At 42.0% G+C, this 27,515-nt stretch overlaps 2 protein-coding genes across 5 annotated transcripts; one reads left to right on the top strand and one right to left on the bottom strand.

Moving 5' to 3' along the window:
• Positions 1 to 520: 520 nt before the first annotated feature.
• rsu1 (Ras suppressor protein 1) lies at positions 521 to 12,888 on the bottom strand. The gene is made up of 9 exons (XM_068747977.1): positions 12,798 to 12,888; positions 12,580 to 12,692; positions 9,620 to 9,670; positions 8,515 to 8,635; positions 6,642 to 6,760; positions 4,777 to 4,859; positions 2,876 to 2,990; positions 2,313 to 2,445; positions 521 to 1,106 (listed from the first exon to the last, which is right to left on the bottom strand). The coding sequence occupies exons 2-9, from the start codon at positions 12,686 to 12,688 to the stop codon at positions 1,004 to 1,006; spliced, it is 834 nt and encodes a 277-aa protein (XP_068604078.1). The 5' UTR covers positions 12,689 to 12,692; positions 12,798 to 12,888; the 3' UTR covers positions 521 to 1,003.
• A 1,426-nt stretch (positions 12,889 to 14,314) lies between these two features.
• trdmt1 (tRNA aspartic acid methyltransferase 1) lies at positions 14,315 to 27,223 on the top strand. 4 transcript variants are annotated; one of them, XM_068747822.1, is made up of 11 exons: positions 14,315 to 14,418; positions 16,320 to 16,429; positions 18,306 to 18,382; positions 18,733 to 18,804; positions 18,928 to 18,993; positions 20,739 to 20,808; positions 20,898 to 20,957; positions 21,835 to 22,160; positions 23,060 to 23,117; positions 24,830 to 24,959; positions 26,244 to 26,477. In XM_068747822.1, the coding sequence occupies exons 1-11, from the start codon at positions 14,355 to 14,357 to the stop codon at positions 26,348 to 26,350; spliced, it is 1,140 nt and encodes a 379-aa protein (XP_068603923.1). In that variant the 5' UTR covers positions 14,315 to 14,354; the 3' UTR covers positions 26,351 to 26,477. The 4 variants fall into 4 exon arrangements, with proteins under 4 accessions (XP_068603923.1, XP_068603922.1, XP_068603921.1 ...); XM_068747821.1 differs by having other exon boundaries at positions 20,898 to 20,966; XM_068747820.1 differs by lacking the exon at positions 24,830 to 24,959 and having other exon boundaries at positions 26,244 to 27,223.
• The last annotated feature ends 292 nt before the right edge of the window (positions 27,224 to 27,515 follow it).

The following is a 27,515-nucleotide window of genomic DNA, read 5'->3' as shown; positions in this document are numbered from 1 at the left end:
GTGGTCTGATAAAAAAGGATTCAGTGGAAATACAATTAGTAATTGATCAATATCAATACCATACGTGAGAACCAGATCAGGCAACAAGGCAGGAGCAAGGCAGTCGTCACTGACATGAATGTTAAAATCTCCCACAATTATCTGTTCTGTTTTCAGAACTAAGCTTGTTAAGAACGTATAAAATCAGAGTGTGGGCCTGGAGGACGGTAAACTATATGTTGTTGCCTTTCTCCATGTTCTGTTACTTTAGCTCGCACACAGCATCCATTATTTTAAGAATATCCTTTTGTAATTTTACAATATCTTTCATTTCTTCTGCTAGGAAGCCGATGAAGGAATGTTTTTTCTCCTCCAAATCCTCGACACTTCCTTGTTTTTTTTAATCTATTTGACAAACCTTTTATAATATAAATACTTTTTAGCCTGTCCTTGAATCTCTACATTACTTTATGTGACTGTGAAGAAAGGATCAGGATGCGACAGAATATCTTTCGGAAAAGAACAACATGCCAGAGGGTCGTATAAATGGTTTATTTTAAGTGTGCAATACAGAGAGCCAGTGATAAAAGCGTGAATTGTTAAAAAATATATTCATTCATATTTGCAACAGTCTTAAACGCCATGATGCTTGTTAAAGGTTATACAATAAAGATACGTTTAAATTCGGAGGTACAGTGAGGTTCAAATGCAAGAAGTGATTCTCAGATGAGTGGAATGAACAGTTCTTGGCAGGCTCCCTCACCATTACACATAAAATAGTTCTCAAATGCAGGTATGTGTGAAAGTCAGAATGTACATCCCCACAATCCATCAGTTCACACCATTAAAAACCATATCTATTGCTGTAGCTGGTACGGTGCTGCGTGCACATTAAAAGATTACAGAATGAGAAACCTAATGAATACATTAGGATGCGACATATTGTTTTATTCATAAACCAGAAGTAAAAGGATCTAATGCAGTGAAGTCAGCTGCTTAGCAAGTTCTCCGGCCTTTGTACTCTCTATTTGTTCTTGGCAGCTAGTGGTTTGCGGCTGATCTTCTTGGTCTTATCATTGCTCTTCTTTGGGGGTTCTGGGTTGGCTTGCATGTGTCTGCCATAGAGACTGAGGGAGAGAGGACAAACGTTTTTAAGCACAGTAGTAACACAAAGGTGCATCTGTACAGCTCCGCTATCTCTCCCTGAGGACCATAAAACTCTTGAAAGTCCAAATTGTCTTTGAAGATGCAGTGGTAACTTCTGATCGGTTGTAGGCATCACCTTTTCCTCTGCATGCTCCCCCCTCATGTCGCTAAATGATTACAATTGTTAAATGAAACCCCCGTTGACTGACAACTTGACCGACATTTTGTGTGGTCGATTTTGTTTTAGATTTGCATACGTAATATAATGATGATGATGAATATATTTATTAGATAGAATGTTAGAGCAGTACAAGTACAGTCAAACAATAGTATGTATTACAGGTTTTGTTTCCATTGAAAGTCCTTCGTATGTAGAAGACAATTTATAGACAATATAGTCAATTCATACTTTACATATGGACGTACTCACAAATCCGGAGACAACTCTGGAGTCAGTGCATTCTGCTCATTGTAACAGTGACACACAATTATACCTGCCATTAACTCCTGGATGACCAAGAACTTCCTGTTATTAAATCTGAATAAAACTGAGGCTCTGGTTCTTGGGCCAAAACATCTCAGAAATGTTTGTTCTAGTTACTCTCGCCGAAGAGGAGGCGAGGGTATTGCAATTGGGTGCGTCTGTCTGTTTGTTTGCTTGTTTGTTTGTCTGTCCGAGCGCATAAGTCAAAAACTAGGAACCCAATCGACTTGAAATTTTTACACAAGCAAGGTTCTGTCCGTGGCTCGGTCCTCCCCGAGAATGGCGTGGATCCGGATCTGGATCCAGATTCTAGAATTATTTTTACATCTGGAATTGTGCCTCTGCAGTAAACTGCCACTTTAAGAGGGAGGGACACGAATGGTGTCCACCTCTCCCCCGAAACAGACTCCGGCAACTTCCCTGACCCGCTAAAGCCGAGAAAGCGTTGGAAAATGAATATAAATGAATACAATTCATAACTCTTCAATAGCTTATATTCATTTTCCAACGCTTTCTCGAAACAAAACGAACAAATCTAGAATTATCCCGTCGTGTATGTATTCCCTGTAAAAACAAATGATCCTGAATGCAGCCAAGTTATAAATAATGCACGACTTGAAATGGTTGTGATTTTTAGACCGTTTGCATCGTAGAAAAAAAGTGCTGAAAGGTTGAAAATGTGTGTGTTAATGTTATTACTTACTACTTATATGTCTCAGAACGAACATATTCAAAAACATGGGAGATGCCCAGCTGGAACTGGTCTGCAATGGGAGTGACCCAGGGATTATTCTCTGCTTTAAAAACCTGTTTAGGTCCAGTCAGATCCAAATTGCCTGCAAAACAATACAAAACAACATTTGAAACACAACTTAAAATAAAAACATGAATTCCAAAACCCAAAAAACATCACAGCACCCCCATTACATTATTTTATAATTCTCACGTATTAAATAACACTAGGCTTCTTGTGCGAAGCCGGTTGTTCCCTTATTAATGGTGCCTTACTTTATCACATATGGCATCTTATTTCACATCTAACTATTACTGATCTACATCCAGCATGAATCCCCAGGCCTGCCTGGGGATGTGACCATGTTGGTCTCCAACAGTAGTTGCACGACAGAGGGAGGGGTAGAGAAGAGAATAGACCAATTACCCAACCAACCAAAAGATAAAGTACGACATGGTCTCCTCCTCTCTTCCTGAGCTATTGCGTTTATTGATGTTATAATGTAACATTTATATTCTGTATGCGTTTGGTACCTAATTCGGGGGGCAGGACTGTCAGTCTGTTTCCCTGGATGTGAAGCTCTTTCAGGTGAGCCAGCTCCCCGATCTCCTTAGGCAAGGAGATTAGATCATTATCCCTCAGACTCAGCTACACAAGAGAGAGAAAAAGGTAAAACAAATATGAATAAAAAGCAGGAAACTATTTAGACACATGAAACAAATTCTGGGACTATGGATTTATGTCAAAAGGAGACTGGGCGATATGCGCTTAGCAGCACCTTTAAGACATTTTGTGCTGTTAAAAACGAGGCAACGGAGGGGAGTTATAACATTTATCACTGCATAGAAAAAGATGGAAAACAATTCACTGCCAGAGAATACATAAATAAGGCTTTCCTTATTTCCGTGTTTTGCCACAACACTGAATGAACTATTACATATACTAGAAAGAAAACGACAATCAGAGATTGCAGACCCCGCCTCCAATAGACTATTGGATCTTGTGAGACAGTAAACAGGGCTTCCGGATCAGAGGGGCCAAACCTGCTCTAGCTTTCTGCTCCGGAACGTACTACAAGACACCTTCTGGACTCTTTTTCCCATCATGCCATTCGTGTCCCTCCCTCTTAAAGTGGCAGTTTACAGCACAGGCACAATTCCAGATGTAAAAATAATTCTAGAATCTGAATCCAGATCCGGATCAACGGCATTCTCGGGGAGGACCGAGCCACGGACAGAACCTTGCTTGTGTAACAATTTCAAGTCGATTGGGTTACTAGTTTTTGAGTTATGCGCTCGGACAGACAAACAAACAAACAAACAAACAAACAGACAAACAAACGGACCCAATTGCAATACCTCCTCTTCGGCGTGGGTAATCAGATCATTTACATATTATTAATAAAAAAAAGTACATGTTGGCACTTTGAGCTTGAGTACATAAGTGGCATGCGTCGTGAAAAAGATTGCCGACCCCTGGAATAACTATCCCCTATAAAAATATGTCTAAATCAGGCGGATCTGGGTTTGCATATGGATCAGCAACAGGCTACACACATTATACACACTGACAACTTAAATAAGGTTCACTTTTCTCATTCAAACATCCATGCATGCAAAATGCTTACAAATAATTTCGCAATGTTAGAGAAAAAAACAACAACCGTAGATTGTGGCCAAATTTCATTGGGATCTATTGTGACCCATCCTCCCATCAGATTTCAAGGAAATGTGTTAATCTCAGAAAAAATTAAAAGGAAATGATCCTGATCACAAGTGTGATAAAATATATTGTGTATAGTCCTGCTCAGGTAATGCTGACAATGTGTTACTACATTCATTATCCTGAGTGACAGGCTTCTCCGACGTTCATGGAGGCCTGTCTTGTTTTGCTCCATCTGCTGGACTTGATTATCGCCTACAGGTGACTCTGGAGAAAGGGGAGGAGCTCCTGGTTAGCGTCCACCTGAGCTGATTGGGGCTGAATCTGATGGTATTTTCGGCGCTCTCCCCTCACACACCTACTTGGATTGGTTTGTTTGGTTGCTTTATATTTTTGCACCCTTCCACACCGGACACTCATCCAGCACTGCAAACATTACTGCTTTAAAGACGGTTTTGATCCACTTTTGGTATTTTTTATCAATAAATTATCCTATTTTGTGTTGGAACCATCTGTGTGGTCTCCTTTTCTGTCCCTCCCAGTGAGCCAGGGTTGTGACACCTTGAATCGTGAACCTGATGAGAATGAATTATGGGACTACTGCTATTGCTGTGACTACTGACCTTTATGTGACTGTAAATAGTGAAAGGGGGAAATAAAGAGAGACTTTTTCAACTCTGTCTCGCTGCTACATTGAAATGCTGAGCTCATGTGGGAAATGCTTTACTGATTGATCAGCTTCATCATTTCATTTGGATTGGAATGAACTTACTATTTGCAGCTTGGTCAGCTTCCCAATGTCAGCAGGTAGGAACTCAAAGTCATTGTCACTCAGATAGAGAGCCCGTAGAGTAGCTGAAAAACAAGAATCTCTGTTAGAGTGGATGTGTCTAAAGCAGTGGTTCTCAAATGGTGGGGCGCGCCCCCCTAGGGGGGCGCGGTGCGATGTCAGGGGGGGCGCCTGTGACCGCGGAGAAAATGTTTTTTTGCCTTACGAGAGTAAAGTGTAATTGCACATCCACTCCAGTAGTTGGCAGTGGCGCCCTGATTGTCAGAGTGCGCGCAGGGAGGATTAGCAGAAGAAGAGCGGTTGTAAACAATCTACGGTGGGGCGCGCCCCCCTAGGGGGGCGCGGTGCGATGTCAGGGGGGGCGCCTGTGACCGCGGAGAAAATGTTTTTTTGCCTTACGAGAGTAAAGTGTAATTGCACATCCACTCCAGTAGTTGGCAGTGGCGCCCTGATTGTCAGAGTGCGCGCAGGGAGGATTAGCAGAAGAAGAGCGGTTGTAAACAATCTACGGTGGGAGAAGAAGAAAGACCAGACTTCCTTATTTTCTGTTGCAGACTAAAAAAAAATGGTAATAAAGTTATTCTTTGTTGTAAGTTGATCTATATTTCTTTCTTTTTCATAATTCTTTGTATGTTAATAAGGATACAAAAGTTTTTGTTTTTTTTCGGGGGGGGGGGGGCGCAAAATGTTTTTTTCTTCCTAGGTGGGGCGCGACAGAAAATAATTGAGAAGCACTGGTCTAAACGGGCAAAGAACACAGCCTTCAAATGAGAACGTTCACTGGAAGAGCATAGTGTGTTTGGAAAAGGTGCACAAGCAACAGGGACGACTGCAACCTTGAGAAGATAGTCAAGGACAGAGCTTTATACAAGACCTTGGGGTGAGCTTCACAAGAAGAGAGATTAAGGCGAGATCATCGCTCATATGTTTCATTTTCTTGAGGAAATGTTTCCTGAGAAGATTAGTCAACATGTCGGCCACATCCTCTCAGTGATAAACCAAACCAGACGTAGAGACCTGGTCCCTCCCAAGGAGAACCTCAGCATCTTCATCTCCGCCACTTCTAGCTCCGCCTCCTGTCTTTTCCTCAGAGACACTGTCTCTAAGCCGTCCATCATGGCTGTCCTCACCACTGTCTCTAAGCCGTCCATCATGGCTGTCCTCACCACTGTCTCTCAGCCGTCCATCATGGCTGTCCTCACCACTGTCTTGTAGACCTGTCCCTTCGTCCTCGCTGACTCTCTCCTATCACAGAGCACACCTGATACTTTCCTCCACACAATTCTTCACCTCCTTTCCACATTCTCCATCACTCTGCACTGTTGACCCGAGGTCAGAGGTGTCCAAACTGTTCCAGGTTTTCTTTCCAACCATCTCTGCAGCAGCTGGTCTCACTAATGAGCTCCTTCTCTCAAATTGAAGGAGGTGTTGATAATTAAAATCACGTGTTCTAGTAACCGGCTGGAAGGAAAACCTGCAGCGTCTCGGCCCTCCATGGCACAGTTTGGACACCTCTGCCCTCAGTACTTGAAGTCCTCTACCTTCTTTACATCTATTTCTTGCAACCTCACTGTTCACAGGTTCTGCCCAAGGTTTCTGCCTGTTAATGGGAAGCTTTTCCTTGCCTCCGTCTCCAAAGTGCTTGGGCTTGTGGGTCAGGTTGGGTTCTGTCTTTCCCTGCTACTCCTGTAAAGTCCCTTGAGATAACTTTCTGTTGTGATCTGGTGCTATAGAAATAAAATTGATTTGAATTTGTCCAGTACCGCACTCCATAATTAGCAAGACTTCAGAGCACAGAGTTTTGTGTGTGTGTGTGTGTGTGTGTGTGTGGATTATTGTAAACTTACTCAGGTAAAAGAAGTTTCCAGGCAGGGAATTTTGGTTAAGGTTGTTGTAGGTGAGATCCAATACTTCCAGAGCTGGCAATGAACCAAATCCTCTTGGTAAGTTGGTCAAACGGTTCATACTGAATTCAAACACAAATGTGCAAAACACCAGTTACCCACACAAAGGTCTATTCCTGTTTATAATTCACTTCATGTGAACCACTTGCTTATTTCAAATCAAATTCTTAAAAACATATTTTTTTTTAAAGACAGATTGGTTAGATTAGTTGGATTAGAGAGATAGAGAGAGAGAGAGAGAGAGAGAGAGAGCTGACTTAATTTATCCCCAAAGGAAAGTTAAGATATCAAAGCAGCCAAGTACATTAAACTAGACTAAAAATATATACCACTACTACTGCGCACTTCACTGCTGTCGTACAACTGTCATACATGTCCGGAACTACTCGGACATACTTCCTCATGCAGTACTACAGTTCCTATAGGCACCCTGTCCTAGGCTTTCTCTAGATCCACAAAGACACAATGCAGCTCCTTCTGACCTTCCCTGTACTTTTTCATTGCTACTCTTTCTTGCCATTATGCCATACTGCTGCTCACCATGACTTACTTCTGTGCTTAGTCTAGCCTCAACTATATTTTCCCACAACTTCATTGTATGCTTTATCCCTCTAACTCAGTTTCCACAACTTTGTATGTCTCCCTTCTTGAAAATCGGCACCAGAACACTTCTCCTCCGTTCCTCTGGCATCTTCTTCCCCTCTAAGATTATATAAACAAGCCCGTTAAAAACTCTCCAGCCACCTCTCCTAGACACTTCCACACATCCACAGGTGTGTCATTCGGCCCAACTGCCTTCCTATTATCCAGCCTCTTCATCGCCTTTCTAACTTCACCCTCTTTTTCTCTTCCTGATTCACAGCAGGTGCCTCTACTCCCTTTTGTTCCGTCTCATTTTGCTCATTCATTCATTCCTAAAAATGCTTCTTCCATCTTCCCAGCACACCATATCTAGCTTTTCCCGTCATCGTCCCAACATTCAAAGTCCCTACTCTCAATCCTAAACTCTTCCTTTCCCTCTTCTCTTGCTGCTGATGAACCCGTTTTCCTCCTCTTCTTCGTCTCTGTCTTCGACCCGCAGTAATGCAATTTCCAGCAGCGTCCCGTTAGCAACGCTGCTGGCGGTCGTTGTTAATCCTGGCCTCTACCGATTCGGTATTACTTTCTTTTTTTAGTTTGGTACATTTTTACGCCGGATGCAATTCCTGACGCAAGCCTCTACATTTATCCGGGCTTGGGGTCGGCACAAGGGAGAAACTAGCAATGGTGCGTTAGCTCCTGCTAACCTCACTACCTGTGCTATCCACGAGGCTGCAAAATATATACAATCCAATTAAATATGCAAATAATCACAAACCCCAACTTATAATTATCAACATATTAACAAAAGTATAAAAAATATGACTATCAATAGGAAAGGCACATCACAATATGTATGACACAAAAACAACATCTAAATTGTACAACCATCCCGGACAGAGAGAGAGATACAGTAGATAGAGATAGCGAGATAGAGATCTCGAGAGAGCGATGGAGAGAGAGAGCACAATAGAGAGAGAGAGAGAGAAAGATAGAGCAACAGATAAAGTAAGAGGAAAATAAATAGCATAATGCACAACATGAATGAGGCTTACACCGATGTTTGTGGATACCAAAGAAAGACAGACAGAAAAAAGATATATGGACAGATACACAGATGATGCTTATGCATGTGCGTCTATGATGTCACTGCGTAATCAAGAAAGCTCTGACCTGCAGACAGCAGTATTAAACACGACCCACTGCACATGCACGCAATAAATGGATGATGACCAACCCAAGATTGAGGTGTTTCAGCTTCTGCAGACTGCTGATCTGAGTCGGCAGCTCTTCAATCTGGTTGTTGAACATGTTGAGAACCTCTATGTTCTTCAGCTCAGATATGTTAGCTGGCACAACTAGAAAACAGAGATGAGCATTGACAAGCACTTTAATTCAAATACATCTCCAAAATACTAATAACTTACCGAGTTCGACCTCTAGCCCTGTTCCCTGGCAGTTCCATCCTCCTACCGATTTAGTCTGGTCTCTCTGACCTTGTCTCCAAAACGTCTCTGACCTTCACTGTCCCTCTTATTGCCTCATTTCTAATCCTACCCAACCGGGTCAGTCCAAACCCTGGTCTAGATCAGCGGTCCCCAACCGGTACCGGTCCGTGAGGCATTTGTTACCGGGCCGCACAGAAAGAATAACTAATGTATACAATTTGATTCTTTATCAATTCAAAATAGAATTGATACTGGTTGACCAGAAAAACACACATTTATTTATTGCAAAATCAAACATATTTCAGGAGAGAGCCCATGTCTAAAGTTAAAAAAGATACTATTGATTATTAGGCTATACATCCTGTTTTCCTGTTCTGTTCCTACAGTACTGTATAGCCATTTTACCAGCTTAAGATAAATACAGATACAAATACAATACAGAATTATACTATTGTAGTTTTTTTTTTTTAATAACAGCATTTTAAATTTGCCCTAATGCTAAATATTCAAATGGATTTGCTTATTCATACATGGTCAGGTTTTTTCACAGTAGTTATAACGCAGACTCATTTGATGCTTATATCGGTATGTGGCGACCTCTGCTGGTGTAATATCAATACACCAGCAGTGTATTGATATTATCAATACAACACATTGTTCCAATGTCACCAACAGGACTTACATTCTGAATATGAAATGTTGAGCTTATTAGGAATATGGACACTACAGCTATAACATCTTCCTAAATAATGGCAAGAATTGAACTTCACAAAATGCTACCCCGTTTAAATACCTTCAAATAATGAATCCAGAAGTAGCTGTCAAAAATAATTCTCCCGCGTGAATAGTCATTAAAGTAACAAGCGAGGAAGCAGCGGATGGAGAGCGTCTTACCTGTGAGCTTGTTGTGGCTTAGGACCAGCTGAGTGATGTTTGACAAAGTGACTGCAACGACACAAACACAAGGTTCTTAGGTACACAGTTTACTACTACTGTACTTCCTACCGATAGTCTTCTCCGGACATCCAAGCCACCGCAGTCTCTCTGATCTCATCTCCAACACAGGTTCTTAAACAGTTTCCATTTCAAAATTCACCTTCTTCACTTCCAATTTTCAGACTTCCGTCTCGTTTTCCAGTCATGCCTAACATTTAAGTGTGTGGCTCTATGTATATGTTTATCACGTTAAGAAATTATGATCCGAATCAAACTGTTATAATCTGAGTTACACTTTGACCAAAGACGTCAAGGTTTAAAGTTAAACACTGTAACTCATACAAATCAAGTATCAACAAGCAGTTCAATCAGTTTATTTAAGATATCGATCTATTTTAAATGTCGATGATTTATGTACGAAGGACTTTCAACGGAAACAAGACCGCAAGGGCTTTTTTTAAATGCTCCTCTTAGACAGGATGTTTGACTGTACTTGTACTGTAACACATGCTACTTTGTGACCGTACTTGTACTCTAACATTCTATCTAATAAATATATTCATCATCATCATCAAGATGCAATGTTAGAACAGTGGACTGTAAATTTGGTTTGTCAAGTAATGTATTTTAAATATTCTGACACATCCAGCAGCATCACACTCAGCACGGAGGGAGCCCACAAGGCTGCGTGCTCAGTCCCCTGCTCTTCACCCTGCTGACCCATGACTGCACACCAACCTACAGTGGGTCTCATCACCAACGACGACGAGACCCACTACAGGAAAGAGGTCACCCTTCTGACCACTTGGTGTCGAGACGACAACCTCTTGGTGAGTGTTAGGAAAACAAAGGTGGTTGAGCAGGGTTCGACATTAACGGCTGCCCGCCTGTAGGCGCTCATTTTGGGCAGGCACTAACCTTATACAGGTGGTCCGCACTCAATGATGTAGCTACGTCCCAAAGACTCCATCGTTAAACAACGCGCCCGTTGACCCGACAACTTGGCCGATATTTTGTGTGGTAAAAAAAAAAAAGTTACATTTAGAAAATGTGCTGACAATGCTTTCAGGATACACCCTGCCTCTCGCCCATAGAAAGGTTGGGATCGGCTTCAGCAACACATCGTGGCCCGCAGCACAGATAAATCAGACTTGAATATGATTGTTTTTTTTAATATTTGCATACTTATAGTCCATTTATCCTATACATATATACATGTACTCACAAGGTCTGAAAGCAGACAGGGGGGCGGAGCTTTCAGTTATCGAGCTCCCTGATCGGTTCATGAGGCAGACACCATCTCTATGTTCAAGAGGAGACTAAAGACTTTCTGTTTTAACAAAGCTTATAGTTAATCAATACAATAATCAATCTGCTGTCATAGGCCAGCACTGGTGGCTTAACATCATGACACACTGAGCTCCTCCCCCTCACTCTGATTATTCATGTTATAAATATATGTCAGTAATCTCTCTTTCTCCCCTGTAGTCTTGTGCTCTCTCTCCCTCTGTTTGTCCCTCTTTCTGTCTCTGTCTGCAGGTCCTTCTGTCTGTGGTGCTGCAGGACCTGGACCTGTGTCCCTCACCGCTGATGTCCATATCGCTAGCATTAGCATTCATAGCTTTAGATAGCAGCTCTTTAGTCAGTATCTTGTTCAGCAGCGTAGATGTTACATTTTGTTTATCTCTCTCTCTCTCTCTCTCTCTCTGAAATTGAAAATATCACATTTTCTAACAGAAAGCTAGAGTTTTACTGCGCTGTACTGTACCGACAATGTATGAAAAAAATAATAATAAAGTCAAATAATAAATAACTGCAAAAATAAATAATGTTCGTTTTATTTTTCAGTGGAACTTTAGTCACCGTTACCTTCATCACAATTTAGTCACAAAAGAAACTTTGATGTATCAAGTCTATCTGACTACTGTTGGGTTCAAATTGATAAGTATAATACTCTTATAACACTGATCACTAGCACTAATCACAAAAAGGAGACCATGTATGGCAGCGGTGTCAAACTCATTTTCTCCGGGGGCCACATCAGCATTATGGCTGCCCTCAAAGGGCCAGTTGTAAATGTAACTAAATGTAATGTAATGTAAATAAATGTAACTACTCCTTAACATGCTGCTAAATAACTGTATTTACTACTACATACTTAATTAAATTATAAATATTACATATGCAATTGCATAGTTCTAAAAATCTGTAATTTGTTCTTCAATATCTCCATTGATTATTGACCGATATTTAGGGAATTTAACACAGTCATGTAGGGTGGGGGGGGGGGGGCTCTATCTCACCACTGAATATCATCTGGGTCGGATCCAGAATGGAGTCAGCAACAAATATTTAATTTAACATTTAAACCCCATTTACAGATTAGAAATCAGTTACAAATACACATCAACTCTGATTCACTTTTACTTTTCAGCATTTTACAAAAACAAATGTCTGCACAAAGCTCTTGCGGGCCACAAAAAATGACGTGGCGGGCCACATTGGCCCCCGGGCCTTGAGTTTGACACATATGATGTATGGGAACACTGTACAGAGAGAGGCATCTCAGGACAAGTTACCAAATGCCGAGACGGTGGGAAACCGCTTGAGGGACACAATTTGAGGAAGAAAGCGTCAGGTAAAAAGCAAGGGGGTGCTTAGCGGTCTGGTTCCTCTCTGATCCCATTAAAAGAACCGGGCTGGTCTGGACCTCGGAGGTTCAGGACCAACACTACCTCCCTCAGTGGAAGCTTCGGCTCCCCCAAACCCGCTGAGGGTGGACGGTCACACACCGAAGGAAGTTCTGCCTGCTTTATCTGCGTGGAGCTCAGCCAACATCGATGTGGATTGTAGTTATGAAATAACGGCCATTAAGCAAGACTAGACGCCCCAAGAATAAAAACGTGCTCGAGTCTTACACAGTCCTGGGATGTCCAGCATGTTCGAGACACCCCGGTCACACATGTCCACCTCCGGGAGGTTCTTGTCCCGACTGTCCTCCACTATCTTCCTCAGAGACTTGGACATGTTTCTGAAGGCACAGGGGGAATAAAGTAGGAAAGTCAGATCCCGCGTCCGCGTATTGTGACGTCGCAGACAAAGAACCAGCGCGGAGCGTCAGCATAATGAGAGTTACCGTTTAGAACGAGAATCAAAGCAGCTTTTATATCGCTGCGTGCCTCAAACAACACCCTACCGGAAGTGAACGTGAGCGCTGCTATTCCATAATAGGAAATCATTTTATTTATTTATTTATTTTTCTTCTTCTTCTGCTACTTCTTCCTCTTCTTCTGCTTCTTTTTCTTCGTCTTCTTCTTCGTCTGCTTCTTCTTACTGCCAGCGCCTCCATAGACATAGAGTGGACGCCGCATCGAGCAGCGCATTTAATCGATCCTGTCTGAATACTAAATTGGTTTTTTTTTTAATAAACGTCATACATGTAGGTATGAAGTGTTTTAATATTCAAAGTGGGTTAAACAGTAATATAATATTCTGATATGTGAGCTATGTGATCTATGATAAGTACACAAGATATGTATAAATAGATATACATATTTATTTATATATATACACATATATATATGTCCGCCGGTCGCCGCTCTGGGACCCGGGGCTTGTTCTTCTGCGGGGAGCCCCTTTGGCGCCCTCGGGGTCATTCTCGGGGTGATGTGGCAGCTTGGGTTGTTCTGGGGGTGCCGTGCTGCCTTTACCCGCTCCGGTCACCCGGAGCGGGTGGAGGTGGAGGTTTCATGCATGCCAGGTCCAGCAAACCAGCACCTATCAAAACTCAATATGAGAGTTACCCCCCCCCCCCCCCAAATGTGTGTTTTGGGATCATTCTTGGAATTATGGTTGGATGAAAGGGCGAGAACAACAAGCACAAATAAATCAACTGCATTATTCCCTCAGATCACTGTCTATCGCTCACTTTTTGTCTGTCCATCTTGTTGGTTTCATGTTTCACCGTGGTGTGCACTGTGCACAGCCCTCAATGGCACAAAGTAGGAAATAAAACTTAATAAAACATCATAGGTTAGTCTGCCAAGAGGGCAGGCGATGGTCACAATCACATTAAAAAATACATTGCATAATAACTCGAACAATGACTGACTCCATAAATGTTGTCATTTTTGAAATCATATGCATATGCATATATTTATGTATTTATTTTCGTATTTATTTCCACACAGGGAAATACACTAGGTTTTAAGGACAGGGGGGGCTTAGCCCCCAGGCGATGCACAGGATGTGAGCAAATGTAGCGTACGAGCACAAAACCTCACAAACGGCTAACAAGGACTGAGAAATTATACATTATTATTATTTCAGTCTGTTTTTTTAATACAGTACAAAAACAAACAGGTTTAAACAGTAACAGGAGCCCCCCTAAAATAGGCCTAACAACGCCACTGTTTCCACATATATTTTAAATATTTGAATATTGTTTTATATGTTTGTATTTATATTTACTGTTTATTTATTTATATATTTATGTGTATATTTTTTGCTTTTCGTTTTGGTGCTCCACAATAAAGAGCTGGTATCGGAAGTGTCAATATTTCAATATCACTCCCGTACGGTAGGTGGCGGTAACTGGCACCACAAGTTACTTTTCCAAGGTAGGGAGACCACGAAGAAGACGCACAAGACAAGAAGTAGAAGAAGAAGAAGGTAAGAGTTGTTGACGTGCGCCATGGAGCGGCTCCGCGTGCTGGAGCTTTACAGCGGGATAGGAGGGATGCATTATGCGCTGGAAGGTGAGCGTTAATGTCGCTGATATCAACTTTAACTGTTTTTGTTTGAGCAGTCCGCTAATATCCGCGCACGCAGTGTCGCACCGGGCAGCTTCACGTTTCCTTCGTCTTCCTAAGTTAGACCCATCTGATTTTTTTTTTAACCCTAACTCTGTTTATTTGTATTTCCAGCCAAATTCAGAGATGAGTAAATCAACCGATTTTAAATAGTTTAAATAGCTTCTGTAAACTATGAGACGATTGGCATTTCTTAATAAAGGCTTTGATCCAGAGGGAATAATGCTTTCTAATGTATTGGCTAGAGTTTCGTGTGTGTTTGCGTAGTACTGTATAAATATTCACACGCACACGTTTATTTTTGCCTCCCTTGGGAATCGGTACCCGAAGCCACTTGTGATGACCTAACTGAGGGTTTCTGGGTCATTGAGTTCCGGCTGACAGCCCTTAGATCCCTGTTGATCGTACAGTGGTACCTCGACTTACGAATGTCCCTACATCCGAAATTTTCAGGTTACGAGGTTTCTGAATGGGAAAATATTGCCTCTTGTTACGGAAGCATTTCAGGATACGAGGTGAACTCTGGGAGCGGCGAATAGCGCTATTCGCCGCTCCCAGAGTTCCCCGAACGTAAACAAACTTGTAGCTGCTCTGCCATTGGCTATCGCCTAAAATCTGCCCGGCAACCCATTGCGTATGCGTGTATCCCGGCATGCTACGTGTATCCCGGCATGCTACGTGTTCGTGTGTATGCAGCGAGAGAGAGAGAGAACCCACGTTATTCGCAATGGACCCCAAAACAGGAGAAAAGAAGAGGAAGAGACTTTTTCTGGCCATAGAAACAAAGAAAGAGATACTAGAAAGGTACGAAAAGGGGATGCGTTTGAGCGATCTCGCAAAAGAATATGGCCGTAATACATCAACGATCAGCACGATAATAAAACAAAAGGAAGCCCTAAAAGCTACGGTTCCTTCCAAAGGCCTCTCTGTAATTTCCAAGAGGCGGTCAGCAGTGAACGACGAGATGGAGAGGTTGCTACTCATGTGGATAAAAGACAAAGAGATCGCGGGTGACACAGTGACGGAGGCCATAATTTGCGCAAAAGCAATCGCCATTTTTACCGACATAGCGAAGGAGGACACAGGCGAAGGAAATTCGGCACAAGGACCACACCCGGAGTTTAAGGCATCGCGTGGGTGGTTCGAGAAGTTTAAAAGGAGGACTGGACTTCACTCTGTTGTTCGCCATGGCGAGGCATCCAGCGCCGACCACGAAGCGGCCGCCGAATTTGTGCAAAAATTCACACAATTGATGATCGACGAAGACTACGGTGCACAGCAAGTTTTTAATTGTGATGAGACGGGCCTTTTTTGGAAGAAGATGCCACGCCACGCAAAAGCAGACGTCATTGGATCAGTACTTTAAGAAACGCGACGCAGGAAACACCGCAAAGGACCAGTAAACACAGAGGACAAAAAATAACAGCTAAACGGTAAAATAAGATTTTTATTATTTTCTTTATTCTTTGGATTTTTTACATGATGTGCCTCTCGTTTTATGTTTATTGTGCGGTAATCTAATTTTAACATGCATTTGTTTCATGTTCTGATGTGCTTTTATGTTTCAATAAAAAAATATCATACTTTTGCGGGGCTTGGAACGGATTACTGCATTTACATTCAAAATGCGTCTCTACTTACGATATTTTCACGTTACGAGGTTAGTCCCGGAACGGATTAAATTCGTAAGCTGAGGTACCACTGTATCCAGATTCGGACGTTCCGGTATCCGTGTCTGTGGCACTGAGTCGTACTCGTAGGTTTACTTGTAGTTAATCCGGTTAGTCTGTCTGCTCTTACAGTACTGCTCTGTTAACCAGTACTGCTAAATATCTTCTTCCTTTCAGAGAGCGGTGTACCTTTCCAAGTTGTGGCTGCCATCGACATTAACACCACAGCTAATAAAATCTACAGTCACAACTTCCCCAACACTCCCGTCTGGAACAAGAACATTGAGGTTTGTTGAAAGTGTTTGGTAAATACGTACTCGTACACACTTTGTTGCACAAAGTATTTGCTCAGATATCCAAAAACATTGAATTTAAGTTTTCCAAACGCGTCAAGGGCCACGGGTATAAAATCAAGCCGTTTGTAGTCGCACTCTGGAGCTGAGGGGATGTCGCGTGGTACCGTGATCGGATACCGCCTTTTGCAATAAGTTCACCTACTACTTATTCAACAATCGACTTTCAGTGGTACTGCAACCAAGTGGAAGCAAATGGGAACTAGAAAGACAATCAGAGATTGCAGACCCCGCCTCCAAAAGACTATTGGATCTTGTGAGACAGTAAACAGGGCTTCCGGATCAGAGGGGCCAAACCTGCTCTAGCTTGCTGCTCCAGAACGTACTACAAGACTCCTTCTGGACTCTTTTTCCCATCATGCCATTCGTGTCCCTCCCTCTTAAAGTGACAGTTTACAGCACAGGCACGATTCCAGATGTAAAAATAATTCTAGAATCTGGATCCAGATCCGGATCAACGCCATTCTCGGGGAGGACCGAGCCACGGACGGAACCTTGCTTGTGTAAAAATTTCAAGTCGATTGGGTTACTAGTTTTTGAGTTATGCGCTCGGACAGACAAACAGACAAACAAACAAACAGACAGACAAACGCACCCAATTGCAATATCCTCGCCTCCTCTTCGGCGAGGGTAACAAGAGAAAAACACCCACAAGGTGGTAGACTGCGTAAAATCACAGTTGGGTCCATCGTGTGCAGAGGTCAGCAAATCTCTGCAGTGGTGTAAAGTGCACCGCCACTGGATGCTGGAACAGTGGAGAAGTGTTCTGATGGCTGGGTTTGGTGGTTGCCAGGACAACAATACTTGTCGGACCGTATGGTCAAGAGGAATTATGCTGTGCGGTTCCTTTTTGGGAGTTTGTGCTCGGCCATTTAGTTACATTGAAAAGAACTCTTAATGCATCCAGACATTTTGGACGGTTTCGTGCTCCCAACTTTGTGGGAACATTTTGGAAGCCACTTCCTGCTCCAACGTTACTGCGCACCAGTTCACAAAGCGAGGGTGTGAGTTAGAATCAGGCCTTCTCGGCGAACTCCCGCCCCCCCCCCCCCCCCCCCCCAAACCTTCTGAAGAGCCTTCCCAGAAGAGACGAAGCTGTTATTGCTTCAAAGGGCCGACATCATGTTAAACCTATGAGATGCGACTCAAGTTCATATTCGTGTGCAAGCAGGCAAGTGAATACTTCTGGCAGAATTGTGTGTAATATGTGTGTATGATGATGATGAATATATTTATTAGATAGAATGTTAGAGTACAAGTACGGTCACACAGTAGCATGTATTACAGTACAAGTACAGTCAAACATCCTGTCTAAGAGGAGCATTTCAAAAAAGCCCTTGCGGTCTTGTTTCCGTTAAAAGTCCTTCGTACATAAATCATCGACTTTTAACAATACAAATAAAAATAAAACCAATATTAAATTACTCAATTTATGCAAAATAACATTAGAAAAATAAAAATAATTTTACACCACAGATGCAAAATGACAATAAATTACATAAATTACAATAAATTACAAAGACACTTAATATGTGCAACGTAGGTGGACAAAAAAAAAGGGGGGGGGGGGGGTTGATCCGGAGAGAGTCGTGATGACTATCTCCATTTCTGCCCCCCTAAAAGGTGTATTTTTAGGGCCGTTTTGAAGGAGGCCAAAGAGGTGCATGTTTTGAGGGCGGGAGTCAAACAATATATATATATATATACAAGTACAAGTCCTAACAAACCCGATATGAATGTGGAATGTATCACGAAGTAGCATTATTTATCATCAAACCTCTGTTTTATTATCTTTTATTTTTATTTTCAGGGCATAACGGTTGATGACCTCAATAAATTGTCTTGTGACCTGCTTCTGATGAGCCCTCCATGCCAGCCTTTTACTCGGTAGGTTTTATTTTTTTATGCGCCGTCTTAATAATTTGTACAAACTCCGGCGATCAGCTTGACTCTTGCTTTGCCCTGGAGGCTTGTCTGCTAAATGTAGGCTTGGTCTGGAGACACAGTCCTGCCTGTGTGGCGTCAACAAACTAATAACAATGCAATAACTGATTTAAAACAGGAAAGGTTTATTCTGATTTTATGTCTGACAGTGAGAAAAAAGCATATGCATGTTTTTATATAGCGTATATGTATATGTCAACTTCTGGTTTTGACTGTATATGTATGTCTACATGGAGAGAGAAAGAGCCAATTATGGCTGTTTTTCACTGAAATTCTTTTTTTTTTTTTTGCAGGTTGGGACTTAAAGGAGACGTTTCTGATGCTAGAACCAAGAGCTTCCTCTACATCCTTGATCTTCTACCAAGGTCTTCAGTCACAACATTTAGATTTATCTTCTGGTTAATCTCAGTGAAATATTTTTAAAATTAAAATCTAAATGTAATATTTCTAAAAGTCTTATTGTTTCCTCTCAACCTGCACGTGGCCAGAATGAACAAGTTGCCCAACTTCGTCCTGGTGGAGAATGTTAAAGGATTTGAGACCTCCTCTGCCAGGTGATCTGACCCTTCGTATTTGGTGTTGGGGTCACTCCTTAACAGCAAAGTCAAACATAGTCAGAAGTCCATTTGCTTCAGGTTCAACTTTCAGCGACTAAATACGGTGGAACCTCCGTTCTCGAAAATAAGTCGTTCCGTAATATTGTTTTGAGAATATCTCGGGGAAGCAGAGGGAGAAGCGCCGGATGAGGAAAGCCTTCTTCAACAACCCTTTCTAATTGACAGCGGACCTCCTGGGAAAACCCAGGAGCGGGACACTGTGTGTGAGAGCAGTGTGGCGGAGAGCCCTCCAGAGGAACCCCTCTGGGCGAATGTCCTTTTCAAACTTAAGCCTCACACTCCTTTTGACATGACGGCGCAGCGGTCAAGAAAGCACGTGCAGAGTCTTCACCAGGAATAAGTTCTACAAGCGCTGACCACAGCTCCTGAAGAGGACACTGTGAAAGAGAACAGTGGGAATTTAACAAGCAGCCACCTACTGACAGTCGCCTGTGACAACCATTAGAAATGAAGCCAAATGAGCGGCGTGACGAGTCGCTCCGGCGCTCACTTCAGATCCCAGGACTTCGCTTGTCTTCGTTTCTGTGGTTGCTTTTCCCTTTTCGATGGTTGGCAGTCATTTTCCACAACGAGAGGACACAATGTCCCGATGACGCAGAGAGGCGACAACTGAAGGAACCGGAGACGCGCGAGCCGACGTTGTTGAAATTACAGTGCCCTGGGAAGAGAGGCTGGCAAAGTCCCACCGACCAAAGAAAGCCTAAGTCGATCGATGAGGCAGTCTAGAAATGGTGCCGTTACACCACCTTTCAGGGGGGCAGAAACGGAGATAGTCATCACGACTCCCCCCCCCCCCCCTCCCTTTTTTGTCCACCTACTTTGCCTTTGTAATTTATTGTAATTTGTCATTTTGCATCTGTGGCGTAATTTTTATTTTATTATGTGACCTGTGACCCTGAGATCCCTGCTGATGATCCGGGGGGGGGGGGGTTCCAATCTCCCCTACAAAGTTGACGTTGGTCCTGCAAGTTGCTTGTAGCAAAGCATCTTTTTGATGTCTGCCTCACCGTAACTACGCGTATCTAAATAACAGATAACACACACAAGTGTAAATGGTAAGAAAAAGACAAAATAAAAGTTAATTTCAGACACTTCTGTGTCGTTTACATGCTGTTTCGGCTGCGTGTCGGGAGGTGAAGGGACAGACGGAAGGGGGAAGTGTTGAGTCCACATCGCTGATTTCTCCATACCGTACTGCGCAGCAGGATCCCAGACACGGATGCCATCTTCATATTTGTCGATAATTTCCTTCTTTAATTCGACGGTTGTTCTTGCTGCTTTCCTCTTTTCTTTGCCGGGCGTATTACTGCTGCGTTTGTTTAGATCCACGACTAAGTGCTACGGCAGATCTACACAAACGGAGCCGACCCGGGTAGACTCCGCCATTGTTCACGTGTCTTCGGTTCGCCTCGGCTCCACCCGTGTGTTCAAACTCCGAAAATCTGTTCGACTTCCAAGACATTTTAAACTCAGTTTTTTGTGTTTGACATCAGTCGTTCGAGAACCGAGGTTCCACTCTATCTGTAAATTGTAAGTGATTTTTAAAATATGTATCTTATCCTGTGTAACTTTTGTTTTGAGTTTGTAACTTTTCTTAACAATTGTAATTATAATCTATTTGAGTGAAGAATGTTTTTAATTTAATGGGTAATCTGACCTCATGTTATATTTCTATTCCACAGGGAGAATTTAGTGAAAACACTAACGAATTGTGGATATTCCTTCCAAGAGATCATGATCTCTCCCACGAGTGTAAGAACACCATTTTGCATTTCCAGTCTCTAATGTGTCTTTTATATGGAATTCATGCGAGGTCTTTATGTATCCTTTCATAAATATAGGTTGGGATCCCAAATTCAAGACTGCGCTATTTCCTGGTTGCTAAGTTTTCAACACTAAAAGTAAGGGAGGTAATGGACAAGCCTCTTGTACATGAAATTTATCAATGAAACATTGTGGTGCTTGCCTTGATTATGGGCTTGATGGCTTGTAATATTGCATGCTCTAACATCCTTACACAGTGTTGTGAATGTCTGTAATTGATTAGCGAAGTTTAAAGCACAGAACCTAATGTATTTTTTGTTTTCATTGCTAAGATATAGAAGATGAAAGGAACAAAGGTTATACAACCCTTACGACATACTGTAGGTCCTTCAGGATACTATCATTGAAACAGTTTTTACAAGTCCGTACCTACATTAGCCACTTTTCATTTCTCTCTGTCGACGCAGCTTAATTGGTGTCGCTAAGACGTAGTAACGCAAGGAAGGAATTAGTACAGACAGAATATATACAGAAGCAAACTTATCCAACAACCATTGTATGTTTGGTTTACTTGGGATATATAGTTTATTAGCTATTTGTACGGGGTCTGCTCTACGTTTCTACCTACTTGCTCCCCTATGTTCAGATACCCCCTTATGGTATTGTGAAGTTTTATAAATGTATTGAGTATGTTTTGTTGTTAGGAAATTATTCTTGAAATCATGAATTCAGATCTATTTGCCATTCTGTCATCCTATGATGATTGACGATATGTCATGTCTGTCAACTACCGGTAGTATGTTCCCCCCGTATTTCTGTGTGGGAAAATTGGGTTTTTGAGCAGTACGGAGTACTGTGGAAATTCATTTGGAGAAATCTGTAAATACGGGAAAATTAAAAAATAAAGCAGCCATTCGGAAAATACCGAGCCAAAGTGAAGCCACGAAAGAAAAAGTTAGCGAATCAGTTAGCAGACGGACTTCTCACTTTACGGTGCGTGTAATCCTTTTTTAGGTTTTAGATGCCTTTCCCTATTCTCCTGAGAGTTATTCTCCTAAGAAGCCTGCAGTCTTGAGTCCTCTGCTCTTGAGCAACTGCCAACCAGAAGAGGAATTGCAGGACGGCCATGTGTTCTGTAAAGTAGAGACAACAATGGATGAGCAGAAGAAGCTAAAGCAGAACAGCGATTTGTCTTTGAGGCAGATCCAAGACTTCTTGGAACCACATGTGGACGTGAACATGGAGCGCTACCTCCTTCCTCCTAAAACACTTCTGCGATATGCTTTGCTCTTGGACATTGTTTGTCCCACCTACAGGAGGTCCAACTGCTTTACCAAAGGGTGGGTACAATACGTTTCTGTGTATGTGCGTGTGTTTTTATTTATGTGCATGGTGTACTATTGTAGATCCACACTGAAGACATCAAAACAATGAACACATGTAATTATATAGTGAAGAAAACAGTATGAAATGACTCAAAACCTGTTTTTGTGTTATGGAATCTTTGAAATAACCTCCCACTGCTTTGAGCGCTTGCTTCGCACGCTCTTGGCCTTTTCTTGATGAGCTTGATGAGGGTGACTCGCGTGAACTTATCCTCAGCAGCAGGTGACTCATTTGAGTCTTTTTTTTTTTTGGCTGACCTTACTTGGGGATACATTTGATTTGATTGCATTTTTCCGGACTGTCTGGCCTTCGGCTCTGAAAGTAATGACGGATTATTGTTTCCTGTCATAATATGAATCCTATCGGTTGTCAAATAGGGCTGTCGACTGTGTGACCAACCTCACTCACTTCTGCACAACACAACTGATGGTCCCATTCCCAAGTAAGACACACCTGTGAAGTGAAAGCCTTTTCAGGTGATGACCTCGTGAAGCTCGCCGAGAGAAGACTGAGGGTTTGCAAAGCAACGGGTGGCTACTTTGAGAAATTTAAAATGTTTGTTGAGCGGTTTTCTTGTTTGCTAGATAACTTTCATAAATCTTGCTTGTGTATATAGGTGTAAGTATATATATATATATATATACACATACAAACAAAAATCTCAACACCTCCTTGATGCACATTTCTGATCAATATGCTCAATGTATGCTGATGTGATGCTAATCTGAAATTTGCATTCATGAGCTGCAGAAGAGACACAGCAAAGCGGCCGTGCGTGAACGCATGTACATCCTGTTTACCGGTACTTATGATGAGGTGCCCTTAAGGCTGTGTGTTTGTGTTTTGTCCACAGCTATGGGAGGTACGTTGAGGGAACCGGCTCAGTACTGCAGTGCAGCACGGAAACAGAGGTAGGTTTGACTTCAGTCGAGGCATCAACTTACAAACTTATGAGCAGTATAGATGGCCTATACGCATCTAAATCTAAACCTTTCTTTTTTAGTTAGCGATTCCTTGTCATGTCCTTTTTATCCGCCTTCCGGGTACGGGTGTCGCTCGAGCCTGTTCCAGCTTTTCTATGGGAGAGAGGCGGGATATAAGCCGAAAGCGTTGCCAGCGCATCACAGGGTCGAATCGTCAATCATCGGATTTCATGCAACGACGAAATCATTTAGCGACGGGGTCTTCACAGTGTAACTCGGTTTAGTGAGGACCGCCTGTACTGTCATTGCTGCCCCTGAATAGGGCGCACGGTTAGTCGCCTTCCTGGCACACTTTCACACTCTTCCGCGAAAAATAATTAAACATTGGTTTTCTATGTATGTGGCAAACGATTCAGAAAGTTATAGAAAAATAAGTAAAGCCGCAACCCCAGAATTTTGTGAGTTTTTGAGTAGGTTCAGGGGGTCAAATTGCTGTTTAAACAGCAGCAGAAAGAAAGAAAAATTGCAAAAGCAATAGATAGGCGCTTGTGCCTAATAATATTTTTGCAAAAACAATATAGCTTTTTTTCTGAGTACGCGATTACTACATAAAATACATTTTCGGAATGGTTTTGATGGGTGGTGGAGGTTGCTGAGGAGAACTCGCTCGTCATCGACCTCCACATGGCAGTTGGCCAATAGGCCCCCATGCGTTTTCATGCAATAACAACATGGGCTTCTCCACGCCTAAGACATATTATATATTTTTGGACATGTCTCGATGAGTAGTACCCATGGCTGAGGTTGAATACCTCGTCAACTAGTGTTTGTGTGTGGAAGTGTGTGTGTGTGTGTGCTGTTGAGTGTCGGTGTGTGTGGGCGTGAGTGTGTTAGTCGTCAACTGCACTGCAAAGTTGAATGCCGATGGTTGACTCGGATCCTGTGTGCAGCTCGACATTGTTCTTGTAGAATATATTAAAATAATTGAATGATTTACAGACAGGGATAATTGGGATTAAAGATTCACAGATTCAAGATTCAAGAGTTTTTATTATCATTATGCCAACATAAAAAAATAGTGTGAAGGCCCACGGCTTAAGGCACACATAGGGACATAAACGAAAAACAAAATCTCTCCTAGAACAACCATATATATAAACATCAGAGAGACTGAGAATCAAGCAAATGGTGCAAAACAGCAACAGCAGCACAGGCACAGAGCACGGAGCACAGAGCACAGAGCACTCCGAGTCCCAGATCACTACGAGGTTTTGTTTTTCGTGTATGTCCTTATGTGTGCCTTAAGCCGTGGGAACAGAACTAAAATCCAGCAGAAGAATGAACAAGTGTTTTAAAGTCTGCAACCATTCCAGTGTAACTTTTGTTATAAAATCTTATAAAGTCAATGTAAACCTGTAGAAACCTGCATTCCAGTCACTGCCACAGAAGAATTGTTGACCTGAACACTTCTCCTCAGTTTCTCCATCTCCCATTGCTACGTTTATATGTATATCATTATATTTTGTTAATTAATTAACTTTGTTGCTCTTTTTAATCTGTTCATATGTTGCTGCTATTTTTGTTAGTGTTACGTACGTGTGGGCAACGCCACAATTTTACTTACTTTCCTGTCCTTTCTTTTCCTCCTGCCTTCCTTGCTTGATTTTCCTGCCCTTCCTTCCCTTTCCTTCCTTTTACAGGTGGAGAGTGTGTTTAGAGGTTTAGACCAGCACACTGAAGAGGAAAGACTCCAGAGGCTGTTGAAGCTGCAACTCCGTTATTTTACTCCCAGAGAAGTTGCCAACATTATGGGTTTCCCTCCAAGTTTCAGTATGTCAAAGGACTTTTTTTTCTTTCTGGCTTTTTTCAGTTGACATGCACATTTTTTTTCCCTAGTATGTCAATCACAGACTTTTCCTGTTTTAAATCAGTTACAATTTACCAAATTGTTTCTATTTGCTAAATGCCAGAATAATAATAGGGATTATATATATATATATTATGGCTTGCTGTTCAGGAACTTATTTTATATATATAAGTGAGGTTTGAGAATATGGACCAAACTCCGATAATATTCATATTGCTGTTTGAAATGTATACATTTCTGTCACGCCCCCCCTAGGAAGAAAAAAACATTTTGCCCCCCCCCCCCCCCCCAAAAAACACACTCTTGTATCCTTAACATACAAAGAAATATGAAAAAGAAAGGAATATAGATCAACTTACAACAAATAACTTTATTACCATTTTTTTAGTCTGCAACAGAAAATATTTGAAGTGCATCAATTTGCCTGACATTTTAATCCTTAAACTACAATTTATACAATTAAATAATAAATTAAATTAAATAACATCAATAAATAATAATAAATTAAAATTGAGCAAAATGAGGAAGAATGAGTGGCGCAGAATATTATACTCCTTAAGTACCGACACTTGTTGCAAACACACCAAGCACAAAGGTTTCCCGTGTATCTCCGTGAATAAATAAGACGTTGTTCTTGGAAAATTATTTTCTTCTGTTTGATAATGGCATTTTGGCTAATGAGGGTGTAGCGGGCAGGTAGAGAACAGGGTCGAAGCAGCTAGTACCAAACAGCAGATGGCGCATTGATACCGTCTGCTGTTTGGTCTGTCTCAGTGATGTAGCGGGCCTTCTAATCTGACCAAAACAGTGCGCCCCCTAGCGGATAATTATTGAAAAGCATTTAATAAAAAAATAAAAATCCAGGGCCTTTTATGGATTTTTTCACTTTCAAATTCATCGTGCGGGCCTGATAGGACCTCCTTGTGGGCCGGTTCCGGCCCGCCGGCCGTATGTTTGACACCCCTGGTCTGGGCTTTCCCAAATTGTTTAAAGGCATAGAAAGGCGTAGCAACCTTAGTGTATGTAGACTTCTGACTTTGAAAAAAGTGATAAAAAATTGTCACAAAAATTCCTATTCTCATTATTCTGGCATTTAGCAAAAAAAGAGTGGCAGATTAAACGATGTCTTTCTGACCGTTGAATGAATTTTAACATTTATATTGCTTTTATTACTCTGAGATGTTGTACTTTTGAATGGAGTAAATACCCAAGTGTTCATGTACTCACTATTTGTGTGTATTTTGCAGACTTCCCTGAGCAAATATCTACGAAGCAGCGGTACAAAGTTCTGGGAAACAGCCTCAACGTTACGGTGGTGGCCAAACTCCTCTGCCTGCTGGTTTCTTTGGATTAGTGATGCACCAACACTGGAAAGCAACTCGTTACTGTGGAATCTGACACAGTACACTCTACCCAAGGGACAATATTCAAAATGTGGTCTGCTTTTGTGGCTGTTCAGTACTGTAAATGTAGTTATTTCATCTAGAAGAATTTAACAACAATTCTAGGACAAGTTAATCGTGAGTTCTTTTGGTCTGAAGAAGACCAATAAAGTTCCAGTAAACCAAAACGACAGCCGTCTGCCTTTTATTGATAAGCAGCTTGCGAGGTGTCGAAGACAGACCGTTTCATGAGGTGGGTGACGTGAGTGTCGTAACCCTGAGTTGTCATTCAACAAGTAAGGACATGTTTTACAAAGTGTTTTTTTTCCACTGCCATTTAAAAAGAAACTGCATTCACATGAGTTTGTGTATGAAAACGTCATCTAAACAAAATCACACAAATGAAGTTGAAACGCTGTGCAGAGTAGCCTCCGCCACACCGGCAGACCAGAGCCCGTTCTCAGACACATGAATATATGTTTCTTTTAGCACCTTCTGTCTAAGGTATTTTGCTCTTTGTTTTATGTTACTGATAACTATATTACAATGAATAAAGTTTTATTTTTTAAATGTTTTATAAATGTTTTCCTGTTTCTGATGAGTTGGAACAAAACACAAACTGATGATTACTCCATCTTCACACGGAGCACCTCTCTCCGTCTCCTTCCATAAAAATCACACGAAAACACTTTAACAGAGGATCAATTATGTGACAAACACCTCAGAAACAAAAACTAGTAATTAACTCCTCCAGCCACGAAAGTCGCAAAATTGCGACACGCAAAATATGGGGCCTCATGTAGTTACCACTTCACACCAGCAGATGGCAGACATCTGCCACTTCAACCTGAGCCACATATGTGGGCGCGTAGTTACTGGTTTAGAGTGTACGGAACGCCGCCCGGTCGAGGAGAGGAGAAAGTAGTGCTTGGAGTAAGACAGCAAGAGAGCACATTTTAGCGAGAGAAAAGGAACAATTGGTAATAACGCTAACGGTAGCGTTTTGACTGCCCGCGGGGATGCAAAAAGCCGTGGAAACAGCGCCATAAGCGGTAGAGATCACGGGAGGAAATACACAGCTAATGGCGGAGGGGGCAGCGGGTGAGGATGATGGATGGTTTACTTGAGAGATGAGGA

The sequence above is a fragment of the Brachionichthys hirsutus genome, chromosome 14 (genome assembly GCF_040956055.1).
Source record: "Brachionichthys hirsutus isolate HB-005 chromosome 14, CSIRO-AGI_Bhir_v1, whole genome shotgun sequence".
In the NCBI taxonomy this organism is placed as follows: Eukaryota; Metazoa; Chordata; class Actinopteri; order Lophiiformes; family Brachionichthyidae; genus Brachionichthys; species Brachionichthys hirsutus.
Note: the sequence above shows the minus strand (reverse complement) of the source record. Positions and strands in the feature narration are given on the sequence as shown.